At 41.3% G+C, this 22,452-nt stretch overlaps 1 protein-coding gene across 4 annotated transcripts in view; it reads left to right on the top strand.

Moving 5' to 3' along the window:
• The window catches only part of TACC1 (transforming acidic coiled-coil containing protein 1), a 105,055-nt gene that overhangs the window by 58,778 nt on the left and 23,825 nt on the right, over positions 1 to 22,452 (top strand). Inside the window, exons 4-7 of one of the 4 annotated variants that reach the window (XM_053578726.1) lie at positions 1,403 to 2,450; positions 6,968 to 7,003; positions 8,253 to 8,313; positions 19,895 to 20,102. In XM_053578726.1, the coding sequence (XP_053434701.1) occupies positions 1,403 to 2,450; positions 6,968 to 7,003; positions 8,253 to 8,313; positions 19,895 to 20,102 (1,353 nt within the window). The remainder of the gene's footprint in view (positions 1 to 1,402; positions 2,451 to 6,967; positions 7,004 to 8,252; positions 8,314 to 19,894; positions 20,103 to 22,452) is intronic. The other 3 variants (XM_053578725.1, XM_053578727.1, XM_053578728.1) reach the window with 3 other exon arrangements.

Below are 22,452 nucleotides of genomic sequence, written 5' to 3'. Positions count from 1 at the left end.
AGTATACTTAAAATCTAGTTTTTTTTCTTTTTTGTATTAAATTTTTAATGTTTCATTATTATGGGTGCATAATAGTTATATATCTTTGTAGGGTACGTACGTATGATGTTTTGATATAGACATTCAATGTGAGTTAATCAAATCAGGGTCATTGAGGCATCCATCACCTCAGGCATTTGTCATGTCTTTGTGTTAGGAACCTTCCATTCCACTCTTTCAGTTATTTTAAAGTATACACTAACTTTTTGGGTCTTTTAAAATTTCAGGTTGATACAAAGGTACAAATGATTCAGTTACATTGTTTGTATTTCTAAGGTAAAGTTCAGGTTGTAGTTGAGCCCTTCAACAGGGGGTGTGCTGTGCACCCCTGTCTTGTGCACTTTGGGCGGGAGGTTACCAATTACCCTCTTTCCTCCCCCACATCTAGTTTTCTTCAGTAGTGTCTGTGTTATGTTGTATTGAAAGAACCTTGATTTATGCAAGTCTGTAGTTACAAATGTTAAGTTTTTTAACAGTTCAGCTTAGTGTACCTGAGAGTATACTTTAATTAAACTGTTCCAGAAGTCCGGAAGAGGAACAGAAGGGAATTTGTGTTTCAAAATTGTTGCTAACAATATCTAACGATTCCTTTACTTTATTAATTTTGTAGGTGTGAAATTTAGGAAAAGTACATAAAATGGTTTCTAATAAGTTTAAATCTTTTTGGTGGAAAATATAACACTTAAATGTTTAAAAGTATCATTTTTTTTAAAAGTCTCAAATACTTTAGTGACTGTCTATTCGATAGTGTTTGTTTCAAGGCAGATTTCCCATTTGGTGTGTTCTCACATTCTCTGACACCAACTGAGTGTGTGGCTGTTGGATCCATTTCTGACACTATCCATATTTAGTGCACAGCCCACAAATTAGGGCTCAGTCCCACAAGACTGCCCTTACTTCAGACACTGCTGACAACTGGCTGTACATTTGGGGCTTTCCATGACCCCTGCTTTAAATTGTGTTTTTAACATTTAAAGACTCAAATCTGCTTACTGCATAAAATTCTGACTTGAACTCCTGAACTTTAGCACCAAGCTGCATCCTCCCATTGAAGCTGTTGATATCTAAAGATTCCTGTAGACCAATGTTAGCCTGTATTACATATATTGCAGTAGACTCTTGATCTATTCAGCCGCCTTCTAAAAAGTTCTGCTGGCAAACTTGTTACTCATGTCACTCATTTTAGGTTATGTGCCAGCTGTTCTCTTTCTGGCTGCCATCCTCCCTGAACCTTAGCGATACTCAGTAAAAGCAAAAAGGGAAGAATTTGCTGTTTGTTTGTGTTAATCCAGTTAGTGGAGACTATTTACCACGAATGCCAGAAAGATAATTCTTTAATAGATGCTTTTGTATTTTGTTTTAGAATCACAAGAAGCTGATGAAGTGGTTGAAAAGCGCTCATCTGACACTTGTTCTAGACCTTCAGAAAATGAGTTATCTCAGCAGGCCGTTGATTCTCACTTAGTCAAGGATTTCAAAGAAGAACCTGAACACGATGTTAGCAAAATTTCAGTTGTAAGGCCATTTTCAATAGAAACCAAGAATTCTACAGATGTCCCGGCAGCTTTTGGAACAAAAGCAGCTCATGGCTGTATAACTGGAGTCTTAGGAGAGGGTTTGCCCCCCAGTGTATCACACGCCCCACAGAACAAGGCAATGACAGAAGGCAGTATGGGAGTTATGCTCGAGCCATCGGCAGAAGCTGATCTAAAGTCCTTAAACTCCTGCCCAGAGCCTGTGCCCTGGAGAAGCAAACTAAGAAAGCCCAAACCTGTCTCTCTGAGGAAGAAAATGATTGGAGGAGAGTTCTCAGACACTGAAACTGCTGTGGAGGGAGCATCTCTTTCCAAGACATCCTACCAGTTCAGCATCAGAGAATTGGACAAGAACACAAACCCTTCTTTTCTAGGAGAAATCTCGGGCACTCTCAGTAGTGACACCAGTGATTTGGGGGTTGAGCTGTCAGAGGAGGCAAGGAACTCATCTCTCAAACTCGAGTTTCATTTCATAGAAGACATGGAAAACACAGAGGCCCAGAAGGCTCTTCCAAGGAAACTTGGCAGGAAACTTGGTAACAAACTGACTCCCAGGATACAAAATGACAGCATCAACAAGCCGGTGGGTGTAGCGCAGCCTGCAGAGCCACCGGGAGACGCGTCTCTCTCTCTACTAGACGCTAGTCAGTGGGACAAGCCCAGCTTCAGTCCCTTTGGGAGCCACTCCCTTCTGCAAAACTCCCCTCCCCTCTCCTCGAAGGGTTCTTACCACTTTGACCCAGATAACTTTGATGAATCCATGGATCCCTTTAAACCAACTACAGCTTTAACAAGCAGTGACTTTTGTTCTACCACCAGTAATCATGTTAACGAAGTCTTAGAATCACCCAAGAAGGCAAAGTCCCGTTTAATAACGTGAGTGAGGACAGGTGCTGGGTGTCGTGCTCCGTCTTCTGTGAGTTCGGCAGTGGCAGCTTTGATTTTGGTGAACTGAATTTATCTTAGAAGTATAGCGGGCACGTGTAAAGCTTATGACTTTATACTGCAGCCTTTACTATTTTGCATGAAATCAGAAATATCAAAGATTTCCCTTTTAGAGTTCTGCCTTACATTTGAATCCTTGGCTTATTCAGTTTAGCTTAGATTTTTTTTTTGGAAGTTTTTTTTTCTTTTTGTTTTTTGTTTTTTTTTTAAGAGTAGTATGAGATGAGATAGCCCCATAGGGATTTGATATCTTTCAGAAATCCTAGCTGAGCTGTCAGGAATTACTTTATATACAGAATTCAATTGTCAGGGCTAAACACCATCTTCAGCCAGTCACGGTGGCTCACGCCTGTAATCCCAGCAGTCTGGGAGGCTGAGGTGGGTGGATTGCCTGAGTACAGATTCGAGAACAGCCTGAGCCAGAGCAAGACCTCGTCTCTAAAAATAGCCGGGCGTTGTGGAGGGCGCCTGTAGTCCCAGCTACTTGGGAGGCTGAGGCCAGGGGATCACTTGAGCCCACAGCACTCTACCAAGGGCAACTAAGTGAGACTCTGTCTCCACAAAAAAACAAAAAACAAACCCATCATCTTCAGATTCTCTATAGATAAAACAAAAATTCCAAGACTAAAAATTACTTGTCTAGCGTCAGTAATGTGTCGAAAATGTTCCAAAAAGGTCTTATAGAAGTCTTTTTTTTTTTTTTTTATTGTTGGGGATTCATTGAGGGTACAATAAGCCAGGTTACAATGATTGCAGTTGTTAGGTAAAGTCCCTCTTGCAATCATGTCTTTTACTTAAACAAAAATCTCTGATTTTTGGTGGAAACAAACTTAACCCTAAAGGTCGGTGAGAATTCTTGTCTCTGTGTGTAGTTTCTGGCTTACGAACTAGGAGATGGATTTCTGACAAGAATAAGAGTAATTTAAATAATCAATTAAATCCGACTAAACCAGTTGGTTAGTCTTTTGTTGCCTGCCTTCCCCTCCCTCTCCCTTGTTTCTCCGTGGAAACCTGGATGGATTTTAGCTAGGGTTTTTGGAGTTCTCAGAGTCACTACCTCAGGCCATACTCTATGTTAAGTTTCAGTTTAACTTTGTTATAAGATTAGTTTATCAGAAAATGTAAGTTGTGTAGGTTGCAATGCAGTGATGTGTCACGCAGCGATGGGGGCATTCTGAGAAATGCATTGTTAGGCGATTTTGTGGTTGTGTGAACCTCAGAGGGCAACTGGCAGAAACCTAGACAGTGTAGCCTGTTACTTACCTTGTCTACACGGGACAGCCTGCTGCCCCTTCTCGGCAAACCTGTGTGTCGTGTTACTGTACTGAATACTGTAGGCAGCTGTAACACACTGGTAAGTATTTGTGTATCTAGAAAAGATACAGTGAAAGTGTGGTAAGGAAAGTGTGTACAGAAAATGGCACAACTGTGCGGGACTAGAAGTTGCTCTGGGGAGTCAGTGAGTGGGGAGTGAGTGACTGAGAAGCCCTAGGATGTTACTGTGCACTACTGTAGATTTTAATAAACTCTAGACACATAGACTACACTAATTCATATTTAAGATTCTCTTTCTTCAATAATAAATTAAATTTAGCTTACTGTAACTTTTTTTTAGAGACAGGGTCTGGCTGTGTTGCCCAGGCTGGTCTCAAACTCCTAGCCTCAAGTGAACTTCCCACCTAAGCCTCCCAAAGTGCTGGGATTACAGGTGTAATCCTCTGTACCTGGTCCTTGACTGTAACTGTTTTATTACATATTATAAACTTTTTTTTGTTTAGCTTTTTGACTTTGGTGGTAACATTTAACTTAAAACACAAACACGTTGTACAGCTATACAAAAATATTTTCTTTATATCCTTATTCCATAAGCTTTTTTATATTAAAAAAATATTTTGCAGCTCTGCACCTGTGGCTCAAGCGGCTAAGGCGCCAGCCACATACACATGAGCTGGTGGATTCAAATCCAGCCTGGGCCCACCAAACAACAATAATGGCTGCAACCAAAAAATAGCGGGTGTTGTGGAGGGCGCCAGTAGTCCCAGCTACTTGGGAGAGGGAGGCAGGAAAATCGCTTGAGCCCAGGAGTTGGAAGTTGCTGTGAGCTGTGATGCCACGGCACTGTACCCAGGGTGACAACTTGAGACTCTGTCTGAAAAAATACATATATATATTTTGCTATGTTTACTTTTTAAACTTTTTTGTTAAAAACTAGGGCACACACATATTAGCGTCGCCCTACATAGAGTCAGGGTCATCGCAGTATCACCAGGTGATAAGAATTTATCTTACTGGGCTGCCAACATACACGTGGTTTGTCATCGACAGAAACAGTTACATGGTACGTGACTACACTTATATCCCTTTGCAACCCTGTGGGATTTCAGTAAAAATTAGACATTAGGAAGGACCAGAGACAGGGAGGATGAAATACAAAGAGAGAGCAGGAGAAGAACCGTGTTTGTAGTTGTCACTATAAATCAGTCAGGGAAATACTTTCCAGAAAAACTCTAGATGGCAAAGATAAGTCCAGGGGAAAGGAATTCATACAGAGTTCAAAGAACTGAAGTGTGGTATGGATTTTAGAACCTAGAAAGTTGACAATACGTAGTGTGCTGATTAGTTCTTCGCCAGCCCCAGAACATTTCTCCAAAATGTTTAAGGTGAATGAAATGTCATTAATAGGTTCTTTGATTGGTTCTTTGATTACATACAAACAGTTAAATATTTATTGAAAAATATTATTGACTGGGTATCCTCTTTTATGGCTTTTAAAGTTAATCACCTATGATGCTAGATAACACTTGGGATGTGTGTGGGGCCTGCCCTACCTCTGTCCTTCCCCTCCAAACATGGGCTCCTTCTCCTATGATGCTAGATAGCACTTGGGATGTGTGTGGGGCGTGCCCTGACTCTGTCCCTCCCCTTCCAAACATGGGCTACTTCTGCCTACCAGAGTTGATGAGCCTGCCCTCCCTCTGCACAAGGCCATGCATTCCCAGTGGACAAGATTAAAACCAGGCCTAAGAGAGAGACATTTACTGTAAGCTTTATGGTCAGCGGAAAAAGTATGCTGTCTAGAATCTTACTGCCCTTACCTAGTGGCATTTTCCCCCTGTTCTCTTTTTGTCATTTGAACTTCTTGATCTAATAAAGGGTTTTTTGTTCTGTTTTGTTTTTGAAATAGTTACTTTGTCACACTGGGTAGAGTGACCTGGCGTCACAGCTCACAGCAATCTCCAGCTCTTGGGCTCAAATGATCCTCTTGGCTCAGCCTCACGAATAGCTGGGACTACAGGTGACCACCACAACCCTTGGCCATTTTTAGAGATGGGATCTCACTCTTGCTTAGGCTGGTCTCGAACTTATGAGCTCAGGCGATCCACCCACATTGGCCTGCCAGAGTGCTGGGATTATAGGCCTGAGCTACCCACCTGGCCTAGGGTTTTCTTTCTGGTTTTTTTTTTTTTTTTTTAAAGCACAAATGGAAATGCTTGTCATCTTGTTTTTTCTACAAGAAAAGAATTCTAGACTTCTTACGTAATTTTTTATGGGATTTTTTTTTTTTTTTTTTGAGACGGAGTCTCAAGCTGTCACCTTTGGTAGAGTGCTATGAGGTCCCAGCTCACAGCAACCTCAAACTCTTGGGCTTAAGTGATCCTCTTGCCTCAGTCTCCCAAGTAGCTGGGACTACAGGCGCCCACCACAATGCCTGCTATTTTTTTTTTTTTTTATTGTTGCAGTTGTCATTTGTTTTAGCTGGCCTGGGCCGGGTTTGAACCTGTCAGCCTTGGTGATGTGGCCGGCACCCTACCGACTGAGGTATGGGTGCCATCAATTTTAGGATTTTGATTAGCAAATTCCTTTGTTCCTAGGAAAGACTGAGCACGTAAATGGTGGTAGAAGAGAGTGGAGAGTTAGGAGCTTTGCGTTCAAAGCAGAGGCATGTGATTGGCTTCTCAGATTCTTCTGTAAAATTGAGACATGATAATATGATTGGGACTTTGCATACTGAATAAGATAAATTGTGTGAAATCATTTTAGTGATACATACCTATTGTAGAGAGATCCAGACATATTTTCAACAACATTTTTATATGTGCATTGAATGTATGCACTGAATGGATGGATGACTAGACATCTTAGAGTAAGCATCCCAGCAGTGGTATACTGTTTTTATACAGTCACAAATATTTGGAAGTATACTTTTCATCTACAAAATTTGAATTTCTGAGTGTTTCTACCACTCTCTGACTCTATTATAGTTCAGGTCGTTCACCGGGGATATGTAACATTCATGAATATGACATTTTTAGTTTGTTCTTCACCTCACAAAAAGAACTGTGCAGCTTTGTACCTATCAGATAGAGATAAATAATCCAGTCTTTACATGGTTTTTTTTTCTCCATCTGTCTGTCTCTTTCCTGTCTCTAATTTTGTTGATGCATCAGGACTACTGAGCAAGTGAAATTTCTCTGTTTTCTGTTGTAAGTACTGCTGCTGCTGCTGTTTGTCCCTGGGACTGTTGGCAGTTTCCTCTCGCCTCCTTCCCCAGCCATCTCCATAGCATGTCGGCTTCTGTTTCTCAGTTTGATCTTCTGATGGTTTTTGCATTTCACATACCACTTCATGGTCAGCTTAGCCTTGCAATTGTCTGCACCTGAAGAATGGGGTTTGGCCTTCCCCCCTCAGGTGTGAGAGCTTGTGCTCCCTGGCTTGGCAGGTGTCACGTTGTGCTTTGACAATACCAAGAGCTGGCCTGGCCCCAACGTCATCACACAGCCTTGGTTTGAGGGACTGTTCTGCTATTTAATATTGGAAACCAATTGACTTTTTTGATTGGACAAGGCTGGTGACTTGGAGCAGGTAATAAATTGTGCTGAGTCCATTCGAGTGTGGTGGTGGAGGGTGGAGGGTGGCGTTCTGTAAGAGCACTAGGGAAGGAGGACTGAGGACTGTCGATCATGGCACATTCTGGTGACTTTTGTGTTTGCCCTTTTTTTTTCCACAAAGGAAAAAAGTTGCAAATAATTTTTTTCCCCTTTTTTTTGTTCAGTGGCATTTTTACTGGAAATTTCAGGTTTATTTAGACAGAACAGAATTTGAATCAGTCCTGTGATCACAAATTCTGTGCTAGTCTAAAAATAACAGGTGATCCGAGCTTTCCCTGGTTTTAGGCTTTCCCATGGTCCTGGTGGTTCATCTCCCATCTAACAGGAATGGTAACAGTTCACTCAGATATTTGTATTTTTACACTCTGTTGACCACAGGTCTAGACTTAAAGCTGTCTTACGAGACTTGTGTGACTTTTAGTGCAATAAAGAATTTTTAAAGAACCTGGTCCAGTGTGATGATTTTTCTGATGAACGTCAACACCTCTTGAGTGAGGATCAGAAGAACCCAGATGTCTCTAGCTGCTGAGGCTGTGCTGTCTCTGAAAGGCCCTTGAAGGTGTGTAAGTAAAAACCTTAGATGTCAGCGTACCGGTGTTTGAAAACCCACAGAAGCAAGCCAGGTGGTCTTTTCAGAGAATGAGCCCAGCTTTCATTCTTTGCTTACCCTATCAATTCAGAGGCATAAAAGGTGTCTCTGCCTCCCCAGTGTGTAGATGTACGATTGCTGTGGTGCTGTTTGCTTTGGCTTCTGTCTGCACACACTGCTCTCTGCTCCATCTCAGACCTTGAAAGTTGTCAGTATGATTCCAAATTAGTTAGTTTGTGTTCTTTCTCTTTCCAGGAGTGGCTGTAAGGTGAAGAAATATGAAACTCAGTCCCTTGCTTTGGATACATGTTCTCAGGTAAGTCTGTGGCAATCTTTAGAATGTCTTAGACCAGTGGTCCCCCAGATGGAGTTCTCAACCCTCTGCGGGTGGTTCACAAAGACTTTGTAGTGGATTTTTGTTTCTTAATGTCCTAAAACCATCCAAGAAGGAAGGCCCTTGAAGACAAGATAGCTCTTTCACAATGCTCCTTTTTATTATTATTATTATTATTAAATCGTAGCTGTGTACATTAATGCAATCATGGGGTACAATGTGCTGGTTTTATATACCATTTGAAATATTTTAATCAAACTGGTTAACATAGCCTTCACTGCATTTTCTTAGTTACTGTGTTCAGACATTTATACTCTATACTTAGTAAATTTAACATGTACCCTACAATGCTTCTTTTTTCACTTTTCTTTTTCTAAAATTTCCACTCCAAATCTTACAAAGATGCAGCACTACAAGGTATGAAATCCTCTGCGGCACCAAACAAAGGGAAGATTTGAAATATCAGTGTAGGGCTAAGAAGGCAGTTGACTCTAATAACTAGAAAATGCATGTTAAAGTCAGATGATTTTTTTCTTTTTATCGTTTCGGATTCATTGAGGGTACAAAGAATTAGGTTACAGTGATTGCATTTGTTAGGTAAAATCCTTCCTATAATTGTGTCCCACCCCCAAGAGGTGTGCCATACACCGTGATCCTCCAACTCCCTCCTATCTCCCCTCTCCCTCATTCCCCTACACCCAACCAAGTATTAGATCATCTGTTGCCTTCATATTAGTATTGAGTACATTGGAATCTTGCTTCTCCATTCTTGTGATGCTTTACTAAGAAGAATGCGTTCCGCCTCAATCCAGGTTAATATAAAAGTTGTAAAGTCTGGGCAGTGCCTATGGCTCAAAGGGGTAGGGCACCGGCCCCATATGCCGGAGGTGGCAGGTTCAAACCCAGCCCCTGCCAAAAACTGCAAAAAAAAAAAAAAAAAAGTTGTAAAGCCTTAGACCTCCTATTTGATACTGCAGTACCATTATTGGGCATCTACCCAGAAGAAAAAAAAGTTATTTTGGGGTGGTACCTGTAGCTCAAAAGGAGTAGGGCGCCAGCTCCATATACCTGAGGTGGCAGGTTCAAACCTGGCCCCAGCCAAAAACTGCAAAAAAAAAAAAAGTTATCCTTATTATAAGAACATTTGCACTAGACTGTTTATCACAGCTCAATTTACAATCACCAAAATGTGGAGTCAGGTGATTTTTTTATTGCTTTCAACAAAATAGGACCTGAGATATCAGATGATAGCTCATTAAAAGTAATTTTGGGGGCTCGGTGCCTGTGGCGCAAATGGCTAAGGCACCAGCCACATATTCCTGAAATGGCGGGTTTGAATCCAGCCCAGGCCCACCAAACAATAATGACGGCTGCAACCAAAAAATAGCCGGGCATTGTGGCGGGTGCCTGTAGTCCCAGCTACTTGGGAGGGAGAGGCAGGAGACTTATTTGTGCCCAGGAGTTGGAGGTTGCTGTGAGCTGTGATGCCATTGTACTCTACCTAGGGTGACAGCTTAAGGCTGTCTCAAAAAAATAAAAAAGAAAAGTAATTTTTGGCTTGGTGCTTATTGCTCAGTGGTTAGGGCGCCAGCCACATAGACTGGGGGGGTTCGAACCCGGCCTGGGCCAGCTAAACAACAATGACAACTGCAACAACAAAATAGCTGGGTATTGTGGCAGGCACCTGTAGTCCCAGCTACTTGGGAGGCTAAGGCGAGAGAATTGCTTAAGCCCAAGAATTTGAAGTTGCTCTGAGCTTGATGCCACAGCACTCTACCGAGGGCGACATAATGAAACTCTGTCTCAAAATAAATAAATAAATAAATAAATAAATAATAAAAGTAATTGTTGATAATATCAACTTTTTGCCACGTTACTTAGAAAAGGGTTCAAAAAATTGAGAGACATTTATTGTAAGACTTTATTTCATCTATACAGGAGGGATGAACAGATGAATAAGGTTCCTTAATGATTATTAATTATAAAAATGGAAACCAGAAATAAAATTGATGCTGACTTTAGTTACATTGTAGCACTAAATATTCATTCATGAACATATGAATTGGGAAACATGAATAAAAAGCCAAAACCCAGGCACATCTGATTGCAATGAGACCCTTGCATCTGATTGCAATGAGACCCTTTTGTTTGTCTTTTTCAAAGTTTATTTCAGTGTTACTACGATTACAGAAATACACTCTCATTTTGGTTAGTAGAATTCAATTTAAGGTTATCTTATCCTCTACAAATTGGACCAGCAACTTGATACTGGTTTAAGATGTAAAAAGACAGGAGGAATCTGAATTATTCATCTATTACAAATGTCTAAAAAGACCTCCCTCAAATTATGCAAAAACAGACAGTAAGAACTATAGGAAATTTTTCTTTTAAAATTCTTACTTTGTCCCCCTCAGTAGAGTGCCTTAGTGTCACAGCTCACAGCAACCTCCAACTCTGGGGCTCAAGAGTTGCCTTAGCCTTAGCCTCTTGCCTTAGCCTCCTGAGTAACTGGGACTACAGGTGCCTGCCACATGCCTGGCTATTTTGTTTGTTTTTTTAGCAGGCCCAGGGGGGGTTCAAACCCACCAGCCCTGGTGCATGTAGCTGGCCCCCTACCCACTAAGCTACAGACATCGCCTTAAAATTTTTCTTTAAAAAAAAAAAAAACCCGTGTATTGCACTGTAAAAATTTTTTTTTAATTAGTACAACAAAATCTTGTTGAAATTGATAGAAAAATTTACTTTTGTTTGATAATACTTTTCAAACTTGCAAAATTTTTCTTCTTTTTTTTATTGTTGGGGATTCATTGAGGGTACAGGAAACCAGGTTATACTGATTGCATTTGTTAGATAAAAGACCCTCTTACAATCGTGTCTTGCCCCCAAAAGGTGTGGCACACACCAAGACCCCACCCCCTCCCTCCTTCCCTTTCTCTACTCTTACTTTCCCCACCTCTCCCTCCTTCTTTCTCTCTCTGCTCTCCCCTTCCACCACCCCCACCATGACATTGTCATTAATTGTCCTCATATCAAAATTGAGTACATAGGATTCATACTTCTCCATTCTTGTGATGCTTTACTAAGAATAATGTGTTCCACACAGTAAAGCATCACAAGAATGGAGAAGCATGAATCCTATGTATTATCCAGGTTAATACAAAGGCTGTAAAGTTGTTTTTTGTAGAGACAGAGTCTCACTTTATGGCCCTCGGTAGAGTGCTGTGGCCTCACACAGCTCACAGCAACCTCCAACTCCTGGGCTTAAGCGATTCTCTTGCCTCAGCCTCCCGAGTAGCTGGGACTATAGGCGCCTGCCACAACGCCCGGCTATTTTTTGGTTGCAGTTTGGCTGGGGCTGGGTTTGAACCCGCCACCTTCCGTATATGGGGCCGGCGCCCTACCAACTGAGCCACAGGCGCCGCCCTGTAATGTTTTTTTAATGGCTGAATAGTATTCCATGGTGTACATATACCACAGCTTGTTAATCCATTCCTGGGTTGGTGGCCATTTAGGCTGTTACCACATTTTGGCGATTGTAAATTGAGCTGCAGTAAACAGTCTAGGGCAAGCGTCCTTATGATAAAAGGATTTTTTTTCCTTCTGGGTAGATGCCCAGTAGTGGGATTGTGTATCAAATGGAAGGTCTAGCTTGAGTGCTTTAAGGTTTCTCCACACTTCCTTCCAAAACAGTTCTATTAGTTTGCAGTCCCACCAGTAGTGTAAAAGTGTTCCCTTCTCTCCATATCCACGCCAGCATCTGCAGTTTTGAGATTTTGTGATGTGGGCCATTCTCCCTGGGGTTAGATGGTATCTCAGGGTGGTTTTGATTTGCATTTCTCTAATAAATAGGGATGATGAGCATTTTTCATATGTTTGTTAGCCATTCGTCTGTCTTCTTTAGAGAAGGTTCTATTCATGTCTCTTGCCCATTGATATATGGGATTGTTGGCTTTTTTCATGTGGATTAATTAATATGCAAATATCCTTTCCCATTGTGTAGGTTGTCTCTTTGCTTTGGTTGTTGTCTCCTTAGCTGTACAGAAGCTTTTCAGTTTAATTAAGTCCCATTTGTTCATTTTTGTTGCTGTTGCAATTGCCACGGCAGTCTTCTTCATGAAGTCTTTTTCCGGGCCAGTATCTTCCAGTGTTTTTCCTATGCTTTCTTTGAGGATTTTTATTGTTTCATGCCTTAAATTTAAATCCTTTATTATTTCTGGAATCAATTTTTGTGAGTGGGGAAAGGTGTGGGTCCAGTTTCAGTCTTTTACATGGGGATATCAGTTCTCTCAGCACCATTTATTCAATAGAGAGTGTTTCCCCCAAGGTATGTTCTTGTTTGGTTTATCAAAGTTTAGGTGGTTGTAAGATGTTAGTTTCATTTCCTGGTTTTCTATTCGATTCCAAATGTCTGTGTCTCTATTTTTGTGCCAGTACCATGCTGTCTTGACTACTATGGCTTTGTAGTAAAGCCTAAAATCTGGTATGGTGATGCCCCCAGCTTTCTTTTTATTACTAAGAACTGCCTTAGCTATACGGGTTTTTTTCTGATTCCATACAAAACGCAGAATCATTTTTTCCAAATCTTGAAAGTATGATGTTGGTATCTTAATAGGGATGGCATTGAATAGGTAGATTGTTTTGGGAAGTATAGACATTTTAACAAAGTTGATTCTTCCCAGCCATGAGCATGGTATGTTCTTCCATTGGTTAATATCCTCTGCTATTTCCTTTCTGAGGATTTCATAATTTTCTTTATAGAGTTCCTTTGCCTCCTTTGTTAGGTATATTCCTAGGTATTTCATTGTCTTTGAAGCTATGATGGAGGGAGTTGTGTCCTTAATTAGCCTCTCATTTTGACTGTTACTGGCGTATACAAAGGACTTGTGGACATTGATTTTATATCCTGACACATTACTGTATTTTTTGATGACTTCCAGGAGTCTTGTGGTTGAGTCTTTGGGGTTCTCTAAATATAAGATCCTATCGTCAGCAAAGAGGGAGAGTTTGACCTCCTCTGCTCCCATTTGGATGCCCTTTATTTCCTTGTCTTGCCTAATTGTATTGGCTAGAACTTCCAGCACTACGTTGAATAGTAATGGTGACAGAGGACAACCTTGTCTGGTTCCAGTTCTAAGAGGAAAAGCTTTCAGTTTTACTCCATTCAGTAAAATATTAGCCGTGGGTTTGTCATAGATAGCTTCAATCTGTTTTAGAAATGTGCCACGTATGCCTATACTCTTCAGTATTCTAATTAGAAAAGGATGTTGGATTTTATCAAATGCTTTTTCTGTATCTATTGAGAGGGTCATATGGTCTTTGTTTTTGCTTTTGTTGATATGGTGAATAATGTTTATGGACTTGTGTATGTTAAACAAGCCTTACTTCCCTGAGAGGAAACCTACTTGATCATGATGTATGACATTTTTGTTGATAAGCTGTAATCTATTGGCTAGAATTCTGTTCAGAATTTTTGCATCTATATTCATTAATGAAATTGGTCTGAAATTCTCCTTTTTAGTTGAGTCTTTTCCTGATTTTGCTATCAGGCTGATGTTTGTTTCATAGAACATATTGGGGAAGACTTCCTCCTCAATTTTTTAGAATAATTTCTGCAGTATGGGAATAAGCTTTTCCTTGAAGGTTTGATAGAATTCTGGTGTGAAGCCTTCTGGACCAGGGCATTTTTTTGTTGGAAGACTTATTATTGTTTCTTTAATCTCAGTGCTTGAAATTGGTGTGTTCAGGAGCTCTATTTCTTCCTGGCTAGGTCTAGGGAGAGAATGTGATTCCAAATATTGATTCATTTCCTTCACATTGTCAAATTTCTGGGTATAGAGTTTCTGGTAGTATTCAGAGATTATCTCTTGTATCTCTGTGGCATCAGTTGTTATTTCCCCTTTATCATTTCTGATTGAGGTTACTAGAAATTTTACTTTTCTATTTCTAGTTAGCGTGGTCAAAGGTTTATATACTTTATTTATTTTTTCAAAAAACCAACTCACTATTTCATTAATTTTCTGAATGATTCTTTTGTTTTCAATTTCATTGATCTCTGATTTAATTTTGGATATTTCTTTTCTTCTGCTGGGTTTGGGCTTAGATTGTTCTTCTTTTTCCAATTCCATAAAACAGCTTGTGAGGTTTGTTGATGCGCTCTTTCTGTTTTTCAAATGTAGGCATCTAAAGCAATAAATTTTCCTCTCAGAACTGCTTTTGCAGTATCCCACAGGTTTTGGTAGCTTGTGTCTTCATTGTTGTTATGCTCAAGGAGGTTAATTATTTCTTCCTGCACCCAATTGTCATTCAGCATAAGATTGTTTAATTTCCATGCCTTTGTGTAGGGTTGAATGTTTTTGTGGAGTTGAGTTCCACCTTTAGAGATAATTGATAAGTATGGTAGTGTTCTATTCATCTTATTTTGTGAGAGTCCATTGCTTAGTTTTATCTTTTGCATCATTGTGGAAGTTAGGTTCTGTCCTTTAGTTTCTGAGTTCTTACTTTGCTGTTGATCCATTGTGATGGTCAGTGTGTAGAACAGGTTGAAGTATTTCCTGTAGAGCTGGTCTTGTTGTGGTGAATTTCCTCAGTGTTTGTGTATCAGTAAATGATTTGATTTCTCTGTCAGTTTTAAAGCTTAGCTTACCAGGATATTGAATTCTGGGCTGGAAAATTGTTCCGTTTAAGTAGATTAAAGGTAGATGCCCATTGTCTTCTGGCTTGGAAAGTTTCATTAGAGAAGTCTATAGTCACTCTGATGGATTTGCCCCTGTAGGTCAACTGGCGCTTACTCCTGGCAGCTTGCAGAATCTTTTCTTTTGTCTTGACTTTGGACAGGTTCATCACAATGTGTCTTAGAGAAGCTCGGTCAGAGCTGAGGTGACCTAGGGTCCAGTATCCCTCTGAAAGGCATGTGTCAGAATCTTTGGTGATATTTGGGAAATTTTCATGTATGATATTCTCTAGTATGGCTTCCATTCCCCTGGGGCATTCTTCTTCCCCTTCTGGGATACGTATAACTCATATGTTTGAACGCTTCATAAAGTCCCATAATTCTGTCAGTGAACGTTCTGCTTTCTCTCTCCTTTTTTCTGTCTCTTTAACTATCTCAGTTATCTCAAAAGCTTTGTCCTCTACCTGTGAGATTCTTTCTTCTGCATGGTCTAATCTGTTGTTGATACTTTCTATTGCATCTTTAAGTTCCCTAATTGACTGCTTCAGTTCCTTCAGCTCTGCTATATCCTTTCTATGTTCTTCATATCATTCATCCCTTATTTGATTCTGTTTTGGGATTTCCTTTTGGTTATTTTCCACTTTATCAGCAGTTTCCTTCATTGTTTCCATCATTTCCTTCATTGTTTTCATCATCTGTATTCTAAATTCCCTTTCTGTCATTTCTAACATTTCTTTATAGATGGAATCCTCTGCAGTAGCTACCTCACGGTCCCTTGTGGGAGGTTGCTCTGGACTGGTTCTTCATGTTGCCAGTGTTTTTCTGCTGATTCTTCCTCATGGGTGATTTATTTTATCTGTTTCCTTGCCCTAATTTTCCTTTCACTTCCTCTTGCTCTTTAAGTTACCGTGCCTCTGCACTAGGGTTTCGAGGAGTCCTTTTGGTACAGGACCAGAAGGATGAGAAAATTGAAGAGCAAGAAGGGAAAAAAGAAAAAAGAGAAAGGAGAGGGGGTGGGTAAGAGGGAATATTGGCAAAAAGAAGAGAGGCACAGAAAGCAGGAGACAGGACAATATAGGTGTACAGTAGGGTACTTTGACCCAACCTTAAAAACCCCCAACCTCTGGGGGTGCCAGGTTGGGTGGTTCCCTTGAGGTCAGCAGCTCTTTGCCAGCCTGTTCAGACACAGTACCCCACCTCCACCAAGTAGAGAGGAAAGACAAAAATGCTATAAATGAAACCAAAACAAGCAAACCGAAAAATTTATGGGATAAAATTGGGGGAAAAAAAAAAACAAATAATAGGGACAGAAACACTAGCAAAAATGAAGTTCTAATTGTTAAAAAAGGCAACAATGGAAAATTATATTTAACGTAGAAAAATGAAGAAAGAAAAACAAGAAAAGAAAAATCTATAGGGAGAATGTTGAAATTAAAAAAAAAAAAAGACCCAAACAAAGCAGTATATATATTTTGCTGAATATTGTCTAGGCAACAGGTGATCTTCTGGGGTATGAGATGTTAATCACAATGCTGACACATCTGTATGAGATGGAGACTAGAGGTCTCTGCTGATTTCTCAGACCCTGCAGGGTGGAGAGCCTAAATCTCTCCTCAGCCTGCTAAACTTGGCTAAGCAGAAGCTTTCCCAGGAAAGCACTTGTGGCTGGGATCACTCCTGAAGTAGCTATCCACTTACCCAGTGTGCCAAAACTGGTCTCACTTTGTGCCCCTCAGGACCAAGGCTGTAAGGCGTCTCAGTCCCCCCCTTTAGGCTGCTCCCGCCCATCCTTGCTCTGTGACCCTGAGGGCGGAGCGTGCTGGGGCAGTTCTCCCACAATGGCTCCGCGTTGCTCACAGCCGAACACTATTAACTCTGTCTGGCTCAGTGGCTCAGTGTAGGGCCCTAGAGCTTAAAAGTCCTACACACTCTTGCCCAAGTTCTCCCAAGGCAGTTCAACTGAGTGCCAAGTCCAAAAAAACAAAACAGCTCACAGGTAAGGCCTTTCCTGTTTGCCATCTCACTGCTGCTATACTCACAGCTGCCAAACGAACACATGCAACCACTTGTTCTCACTGCTTTTGTCCTCCTCATGGGGTCCAGAAGTATCTCGCTGACTCCCTGTGTCCCCAAAGGGATGTTTCTGGGTAGATCCCACCAGCCAGAGATGCCTGGATTCTTCTCTCCCCAGACTCACCGTGCCTTGTTACAAGGTCTTACTCTTCCCCCCTCCTCTTCTTTTTTTTTTTTTTTTTTGAGACAGAGTCTCACTCTGTCAGACTGGTGTAGAGTTCTCTGATGTTATCATAGCTCACTGCAACCTCAAACCTCTGGGCTTAAATGATCCTCCTGCCTCAGCCTTCTAAGGAGCTGGGACTACAGTCTTATACCACCACACCCAGCTAAAACTTGCAATATTTTTAAAATCAGTTGTGCACTAGTAAATGCAATGATGACTCTCCAGAAGAAGAAATTTTATTTCTTTATTTTTATTTTTTGAGATGAGAGTCTCATTTTGTCGTCCTTGGTAGAATGCCATGGTGTCATGCCTTACAACAACCTCAAACTCTTGGGCTTAAACTGTCCTCGTGCCTCAGCCTCCCAAGTAGCTGGGACTATAGGCACCGATCACAACACTCAGCTAGTTTTGTTTTGTTTTGTTTTGTGTAAGAGACAGGATCTTGCTCTTGCTCAGGCTGATCTCAAACTACTGACCTCAGGCAATCCATCCACCTCAGCTTTCCAGAGTACCAGGATTGCAGGTGTGAGCCATGAGTCCAGCCAGAAGAAAAAATTTTAATACTTTGAAACTTAAGCTCTAAGAAAAAAAAAATTTTTAACAGAGAAATAGGATAGAGGAACCTTCAAAAGACTTTTCAAGCCAGGCACAGTGGCTCACGCTTATAATCCCAGCACTTTGGGAGGCTGAAGCAGGAGAATTGCTTGAGGCCAGGCATTCCAGGCCAGCCTGGGCAGTATAGTGAAACCCCATTTCTAAAAAAAAAATAGAAAAATACTTGACGTGGTGCCATGTGCCTGTCGTCACAGCTACTCAGGAAGCTGAAGCAGGAAGACGGCTTAAGCCCAGGAGTTTGAGATTACTGTCAGCTATGATGCCACTGCACTTTAGCCCAGGTGAGACCCTGTCTCAAAAAAAAAAAGTGAATTTCATTTGGATAATTTCTGGATGAAAATAGAGTAGAAGTGAATATTCAGAGAGAAAAAGGAATAATGTAAATTTCTTACTATTAAAGAGATTGTATGGTTTTTCTTTTTTTCTTTTTTTTTGTCCAGGGCTGGGTTTGAACTCGCCACCTCTGGCATATGGGACCGTCGCCCTACTCCTTGAGCCACAGGTGCCGCCCCCGGTTTTTCTTTTTTGAGACAGGGTCTCATTCTGGCACCAGACTGAAGAACAGTAGTGTGATCACAGGCCATTGCAGCCTCCACCTCCTGGGTTCAAATGCTCCTCCCTGCTCAGCGTCTAAGTATCTGGGACTGGAGGATGCACCACCACTTCTGGCTAATTTTTTGTTTTTTTGGAGACAGGGTCTCTCTTTGTGCCCCAGGCTAGTCGCTCCTGGCCTCAAATGATTCTCCTACCTTAGCATCCCAAAGTACTGGAGTTATAGGCATGAGCCACTGTGTCCAGCCTATGTAGTTTTAAAATGGATCATAGGATATAAAATTACTAGAGTAACTTCAGTGCATTAAACAAATTCAATATTTAGGATATGCCAGATATTACATTCTTTGTGATTATTTAAACTTATGCTGAAAAGTTCTCATTATTTATTTATTTATTTATTTTATTTATTTATTTTTTTGAGACAGAGTCTCATTTAGTCACCCTTGGTAGAGTGCCGTGGTGTCAAAGTTCACAGCAACCTCAAATTCTTGGGCTCAAGTGATTCTCTTGTCTCAGCCTCCCAAGTATCTGGGACTACAGGTGCCCACCACAATGTCTGGCTATTTTTAAAGATGGGGTCTTGCTCTTACTCAGGCTGGTCTCAAACCTGTGAGCTCAGTCAGTCCACTGCCTTGGCCTCAGCCTCGGCCTCCCAGAGTGTTAGGATTACAGGCATGAGCCACCTCACTGGTCCTGAAGCAGGAGTTTGAGGTTGCAGTGAGCTATGATGATGCCACAGTACTCTAGCCCTCCTTAAAGGGAGACTCTCTCTCAAAGAAACTCACCAGCTTGTGTCAAGTCCACTGTTATCAGCACTTCTCAAACAGGTTTTTTTTTTTTTTTTTTTTTTTTTGAGATAGTCTCACTTTGTTGTCCTCAGTCCAGTGCTAAGGTGTCATAGCTCACAGCAACCTCTAACTCTTGGGCTCAACCTATTCTCTTGCCTCAGCCTACCAAGTAGCTGGGACTACAGGCACCTGCCACAACACCCAGCTATTTTTAGAGATGGGGTCTTGCTCTGGCTCAGGCTGGTCTCAAACCTGTGAGCTCAGGCAATCCACCCCCCTCAGCCTCCCAGAGTGCTAGGATTATAGGTGTGAGCCACCTCACCTAGTCCCTGAAAAGTTTTTAGATGTCACCTGAAAATACAATGAGTACCCAGATTTTTAAAAAAAAAAAAAATTAGGAGGTGTATGAGCAAACAAATTTGAAAAACATGGTCTTGGACCACTTAACCTGCTTGCTTATAAATTTAGTCTAGAAAAATACATCTTTTATAGCCTCAGACTTAAATTGCACAAGTTAGGTTCTAGTAAACACAGCATCTCATATTAAAAGACTCCAGTTTCCTCCTTGCTTTGTAACTAGATCTGTGGTTAGCACTGTCAAGCATCTGTATGGAGTTGGGGGCACATTACTTCGCTCTTGAGATGTCACTTTTCCCATGATTTGCTTTGCTGATGCCTCTTTATTGCATTTCCCAGGATGAAGAAGCAGTGATCTCCCAGATTTCAGACATTTCTAATAGGGATGGCCACGCTACTGATGAAGAGAAACTGGCGTCCACATCATGTGGTCAGAAACCAGCTGGGGCCGAGGTGAAAGGTGAGCCAGAGGAAGACCTGGAGTACTTTGAGTGTTCCAATGTTCCTGTGTCTGCCATAAATCATGCGTTTTCATCCTCAGAAGCAGGTACGGAAGCATATCTTCATCTTTCTAATGCATATAAACATAGATGCCTGAAAGCCTAATGAAGCAGGAAGCGCCTTAGAGAGATTAAAGAATTGGGTCACTCCAAGGACAGATTTAGGGTGCTCACCAGGCTTTGCTTCTTTATCTAGAAAAGAGATGGGAAGAAGTACCAGGGACACTGGATAAGTGTGGCAGCACGTGCAGGAGACCCTGATGTAAAGGACCGTTTGAGTTTCTTTATAATTTATATTAATATGGCCATAACTTATAGTAGGCCTATAGACATGTCATAAATTTGACTTTTTTGTGATTATTACAATTTAACTTATAGAAGTAATAATAACTAACACATACAGTGCATTACCATGTCAGGCCTTTGTTCTGAGTGCTTTAGATATATTATTATAACTCAGCACTCCTCACGAGGGGGTCTTTCCTGCATTCTTCAGAGAAACAAAGTGAGGCATAGAAGTTAAGTAACATGATCAAGGTCGTTTGCTCAGTGTAGGAGAGACACTGGATATCTTTTTCCTCACCCATTGCAAGATCTGTGGCTGAAACATATGTAACAAAAGACAGGAGAGGAAAGCATACTGACATATTTTATGTGACACGAGAGACTTCAGAAATGAAAACCCAAAGATTAGAGAAAACTGTTTGTTTTCTGGGGGGACGGAGTCTCACTTTATTACCCTTGGTAGAGTGCTGTGGCATCATAGCTCACAGCAACCTCCAACTCTAGGGCTTAAGCGATCCCACAGCCTCCCAAGTAGATGGGACTACAGGCACCCACCACCACACCCAGCTATTTTTTTAGGGAAAGGGTCTTGCCCTTGCTCAGGCTGGTCTCGAACCTGTGAGCTCAGGGCAATCGACCTGTCTTGGCCTCTCATAGTGCTAGGATTACGAATGTAAGCCACCGTGCCTGGCATAGAGAAAGCTATTTTTGTGGACAGTTGTGTAGAAGTCTGATTGGAGGACAGAAGGGTCTGATCTGGTGGTGATAAACTGGGGAAAACTTAGCAAGGCTTGTTTGTTCAAATTAATCTGGTATCTCTGTGTCTTCCAGGATAAGGACATTCTCTTCCTTTAGGTATAGGGAGGAAGGAGCCCTCTGGAATGAAGGTCTTATGACCTATTTTCAGAGGAAGGTCGTAAGATCCCTCTATGACCTGCCATAGTGGGGACGTCAGGAGAAGGGCAGAGACCTTCCTGCTTCTACTGTTTTCTCAAATGACAAGGTGCTATATTTTGGGGTAGTGTGTTCTGAACCCCATCACTAGGAAATGGTAGAACTAGATTTACAGCTCTGGTCCCACAGTGCCAAAGTGAAGAGATCACTCATTCCTCTAGGCTGCTGCAGATCTTCCTGTCACAGATGTGGTAGGTTGAAACTGACCAGTGCACTTTAAAATCCTTCTTAATATTCTAATGAAAAACCCAGACTAACCTGGGCTGAAGACTCTTAATTTTGGACTCATTAGATAATTCTACACCAATGTGACCATCACTCTCCTGCTCAAAAACTTTCAAAATCTTTCAGCCTTTTCTGGGACCCAAGTTGCACCTGTTGCCTTAAACTTATAAATAAGTTTAGAACCATGTTCCTGACTACATTAAAGCATTATTAAAAACTTAGATGTTAAGCCACATAATGTATGAAGTTTATGGGATTTTCACGTTTAGAATTTCAAAACTCACGATCTACCATTATACCAGAGAAGAAAGTAGAAAGTCAGGACTTCAAGCAAGTTACTTTTCCCCTGGCATCCTCCTTATCCTCAGGTTTCAGTCTCCCATCTATAAAATAAATGTATTAGGAATTATTCCTGATTTTTTTCCAAGGCCACCATTTTTGCTGACATCTTTCCCAAAGGCCTTTTTCACCACTCCATTTGGTGACCCGGCTACCAAGTTACTTAGGCTTAATCCTGTGTATTCATTTCTTCCATTTGAAATATCTTTCTTTGCCTCCTCCTGTGCAAATCCCCCACCCATCTTAGCCTTCCTGTCGTACAGCACCTAGTGCAATGTATTACTCATAGAAAAGTAACTATTACAAGCTTCCTGAGGTCAGGGACTATGAGCAGGTCATCTTTGAATTTCTCTGATACGAGTACATGGTAAATATTTGTTGAATTAGTATCTTCCTCCCTGAAGGAAGTCCCCTTGACATAGATACAATGCTATCCACAAAGTTAGTAAAGCTGGACAGATTTAAGCAAGCTGTTACACTGTAACCCACTTGCTTTACCACAGGAGCAACAGAGGCTGTGGCCCGGGGTGTGGGGTGGCTCCTGGCTCTGTTAAGTGAATCAGAGACTTTCCTGCGGAGAGCCAGCCTGGAACT

The sequence above is a fragment of the Nycticebus coucang genome, chromosome 24 (assembly GCF_027406575.1).
Source record: "Nycticebus coucang isolate mNycCou1 chromosome 24, mNycCou1.pri, whole genome shotgun sequence".
Taxonomy (NCBI): Eukaryota; Metazoa; Chordata; class Mammalia; order Primates; family Lorisidae; genus Nycticebus; species Nycticebus coucang.
Note: the sequence above shows the minus strand (reverse complement) of the source record. Positions and strands in the feature narration are given on the sequence as shown.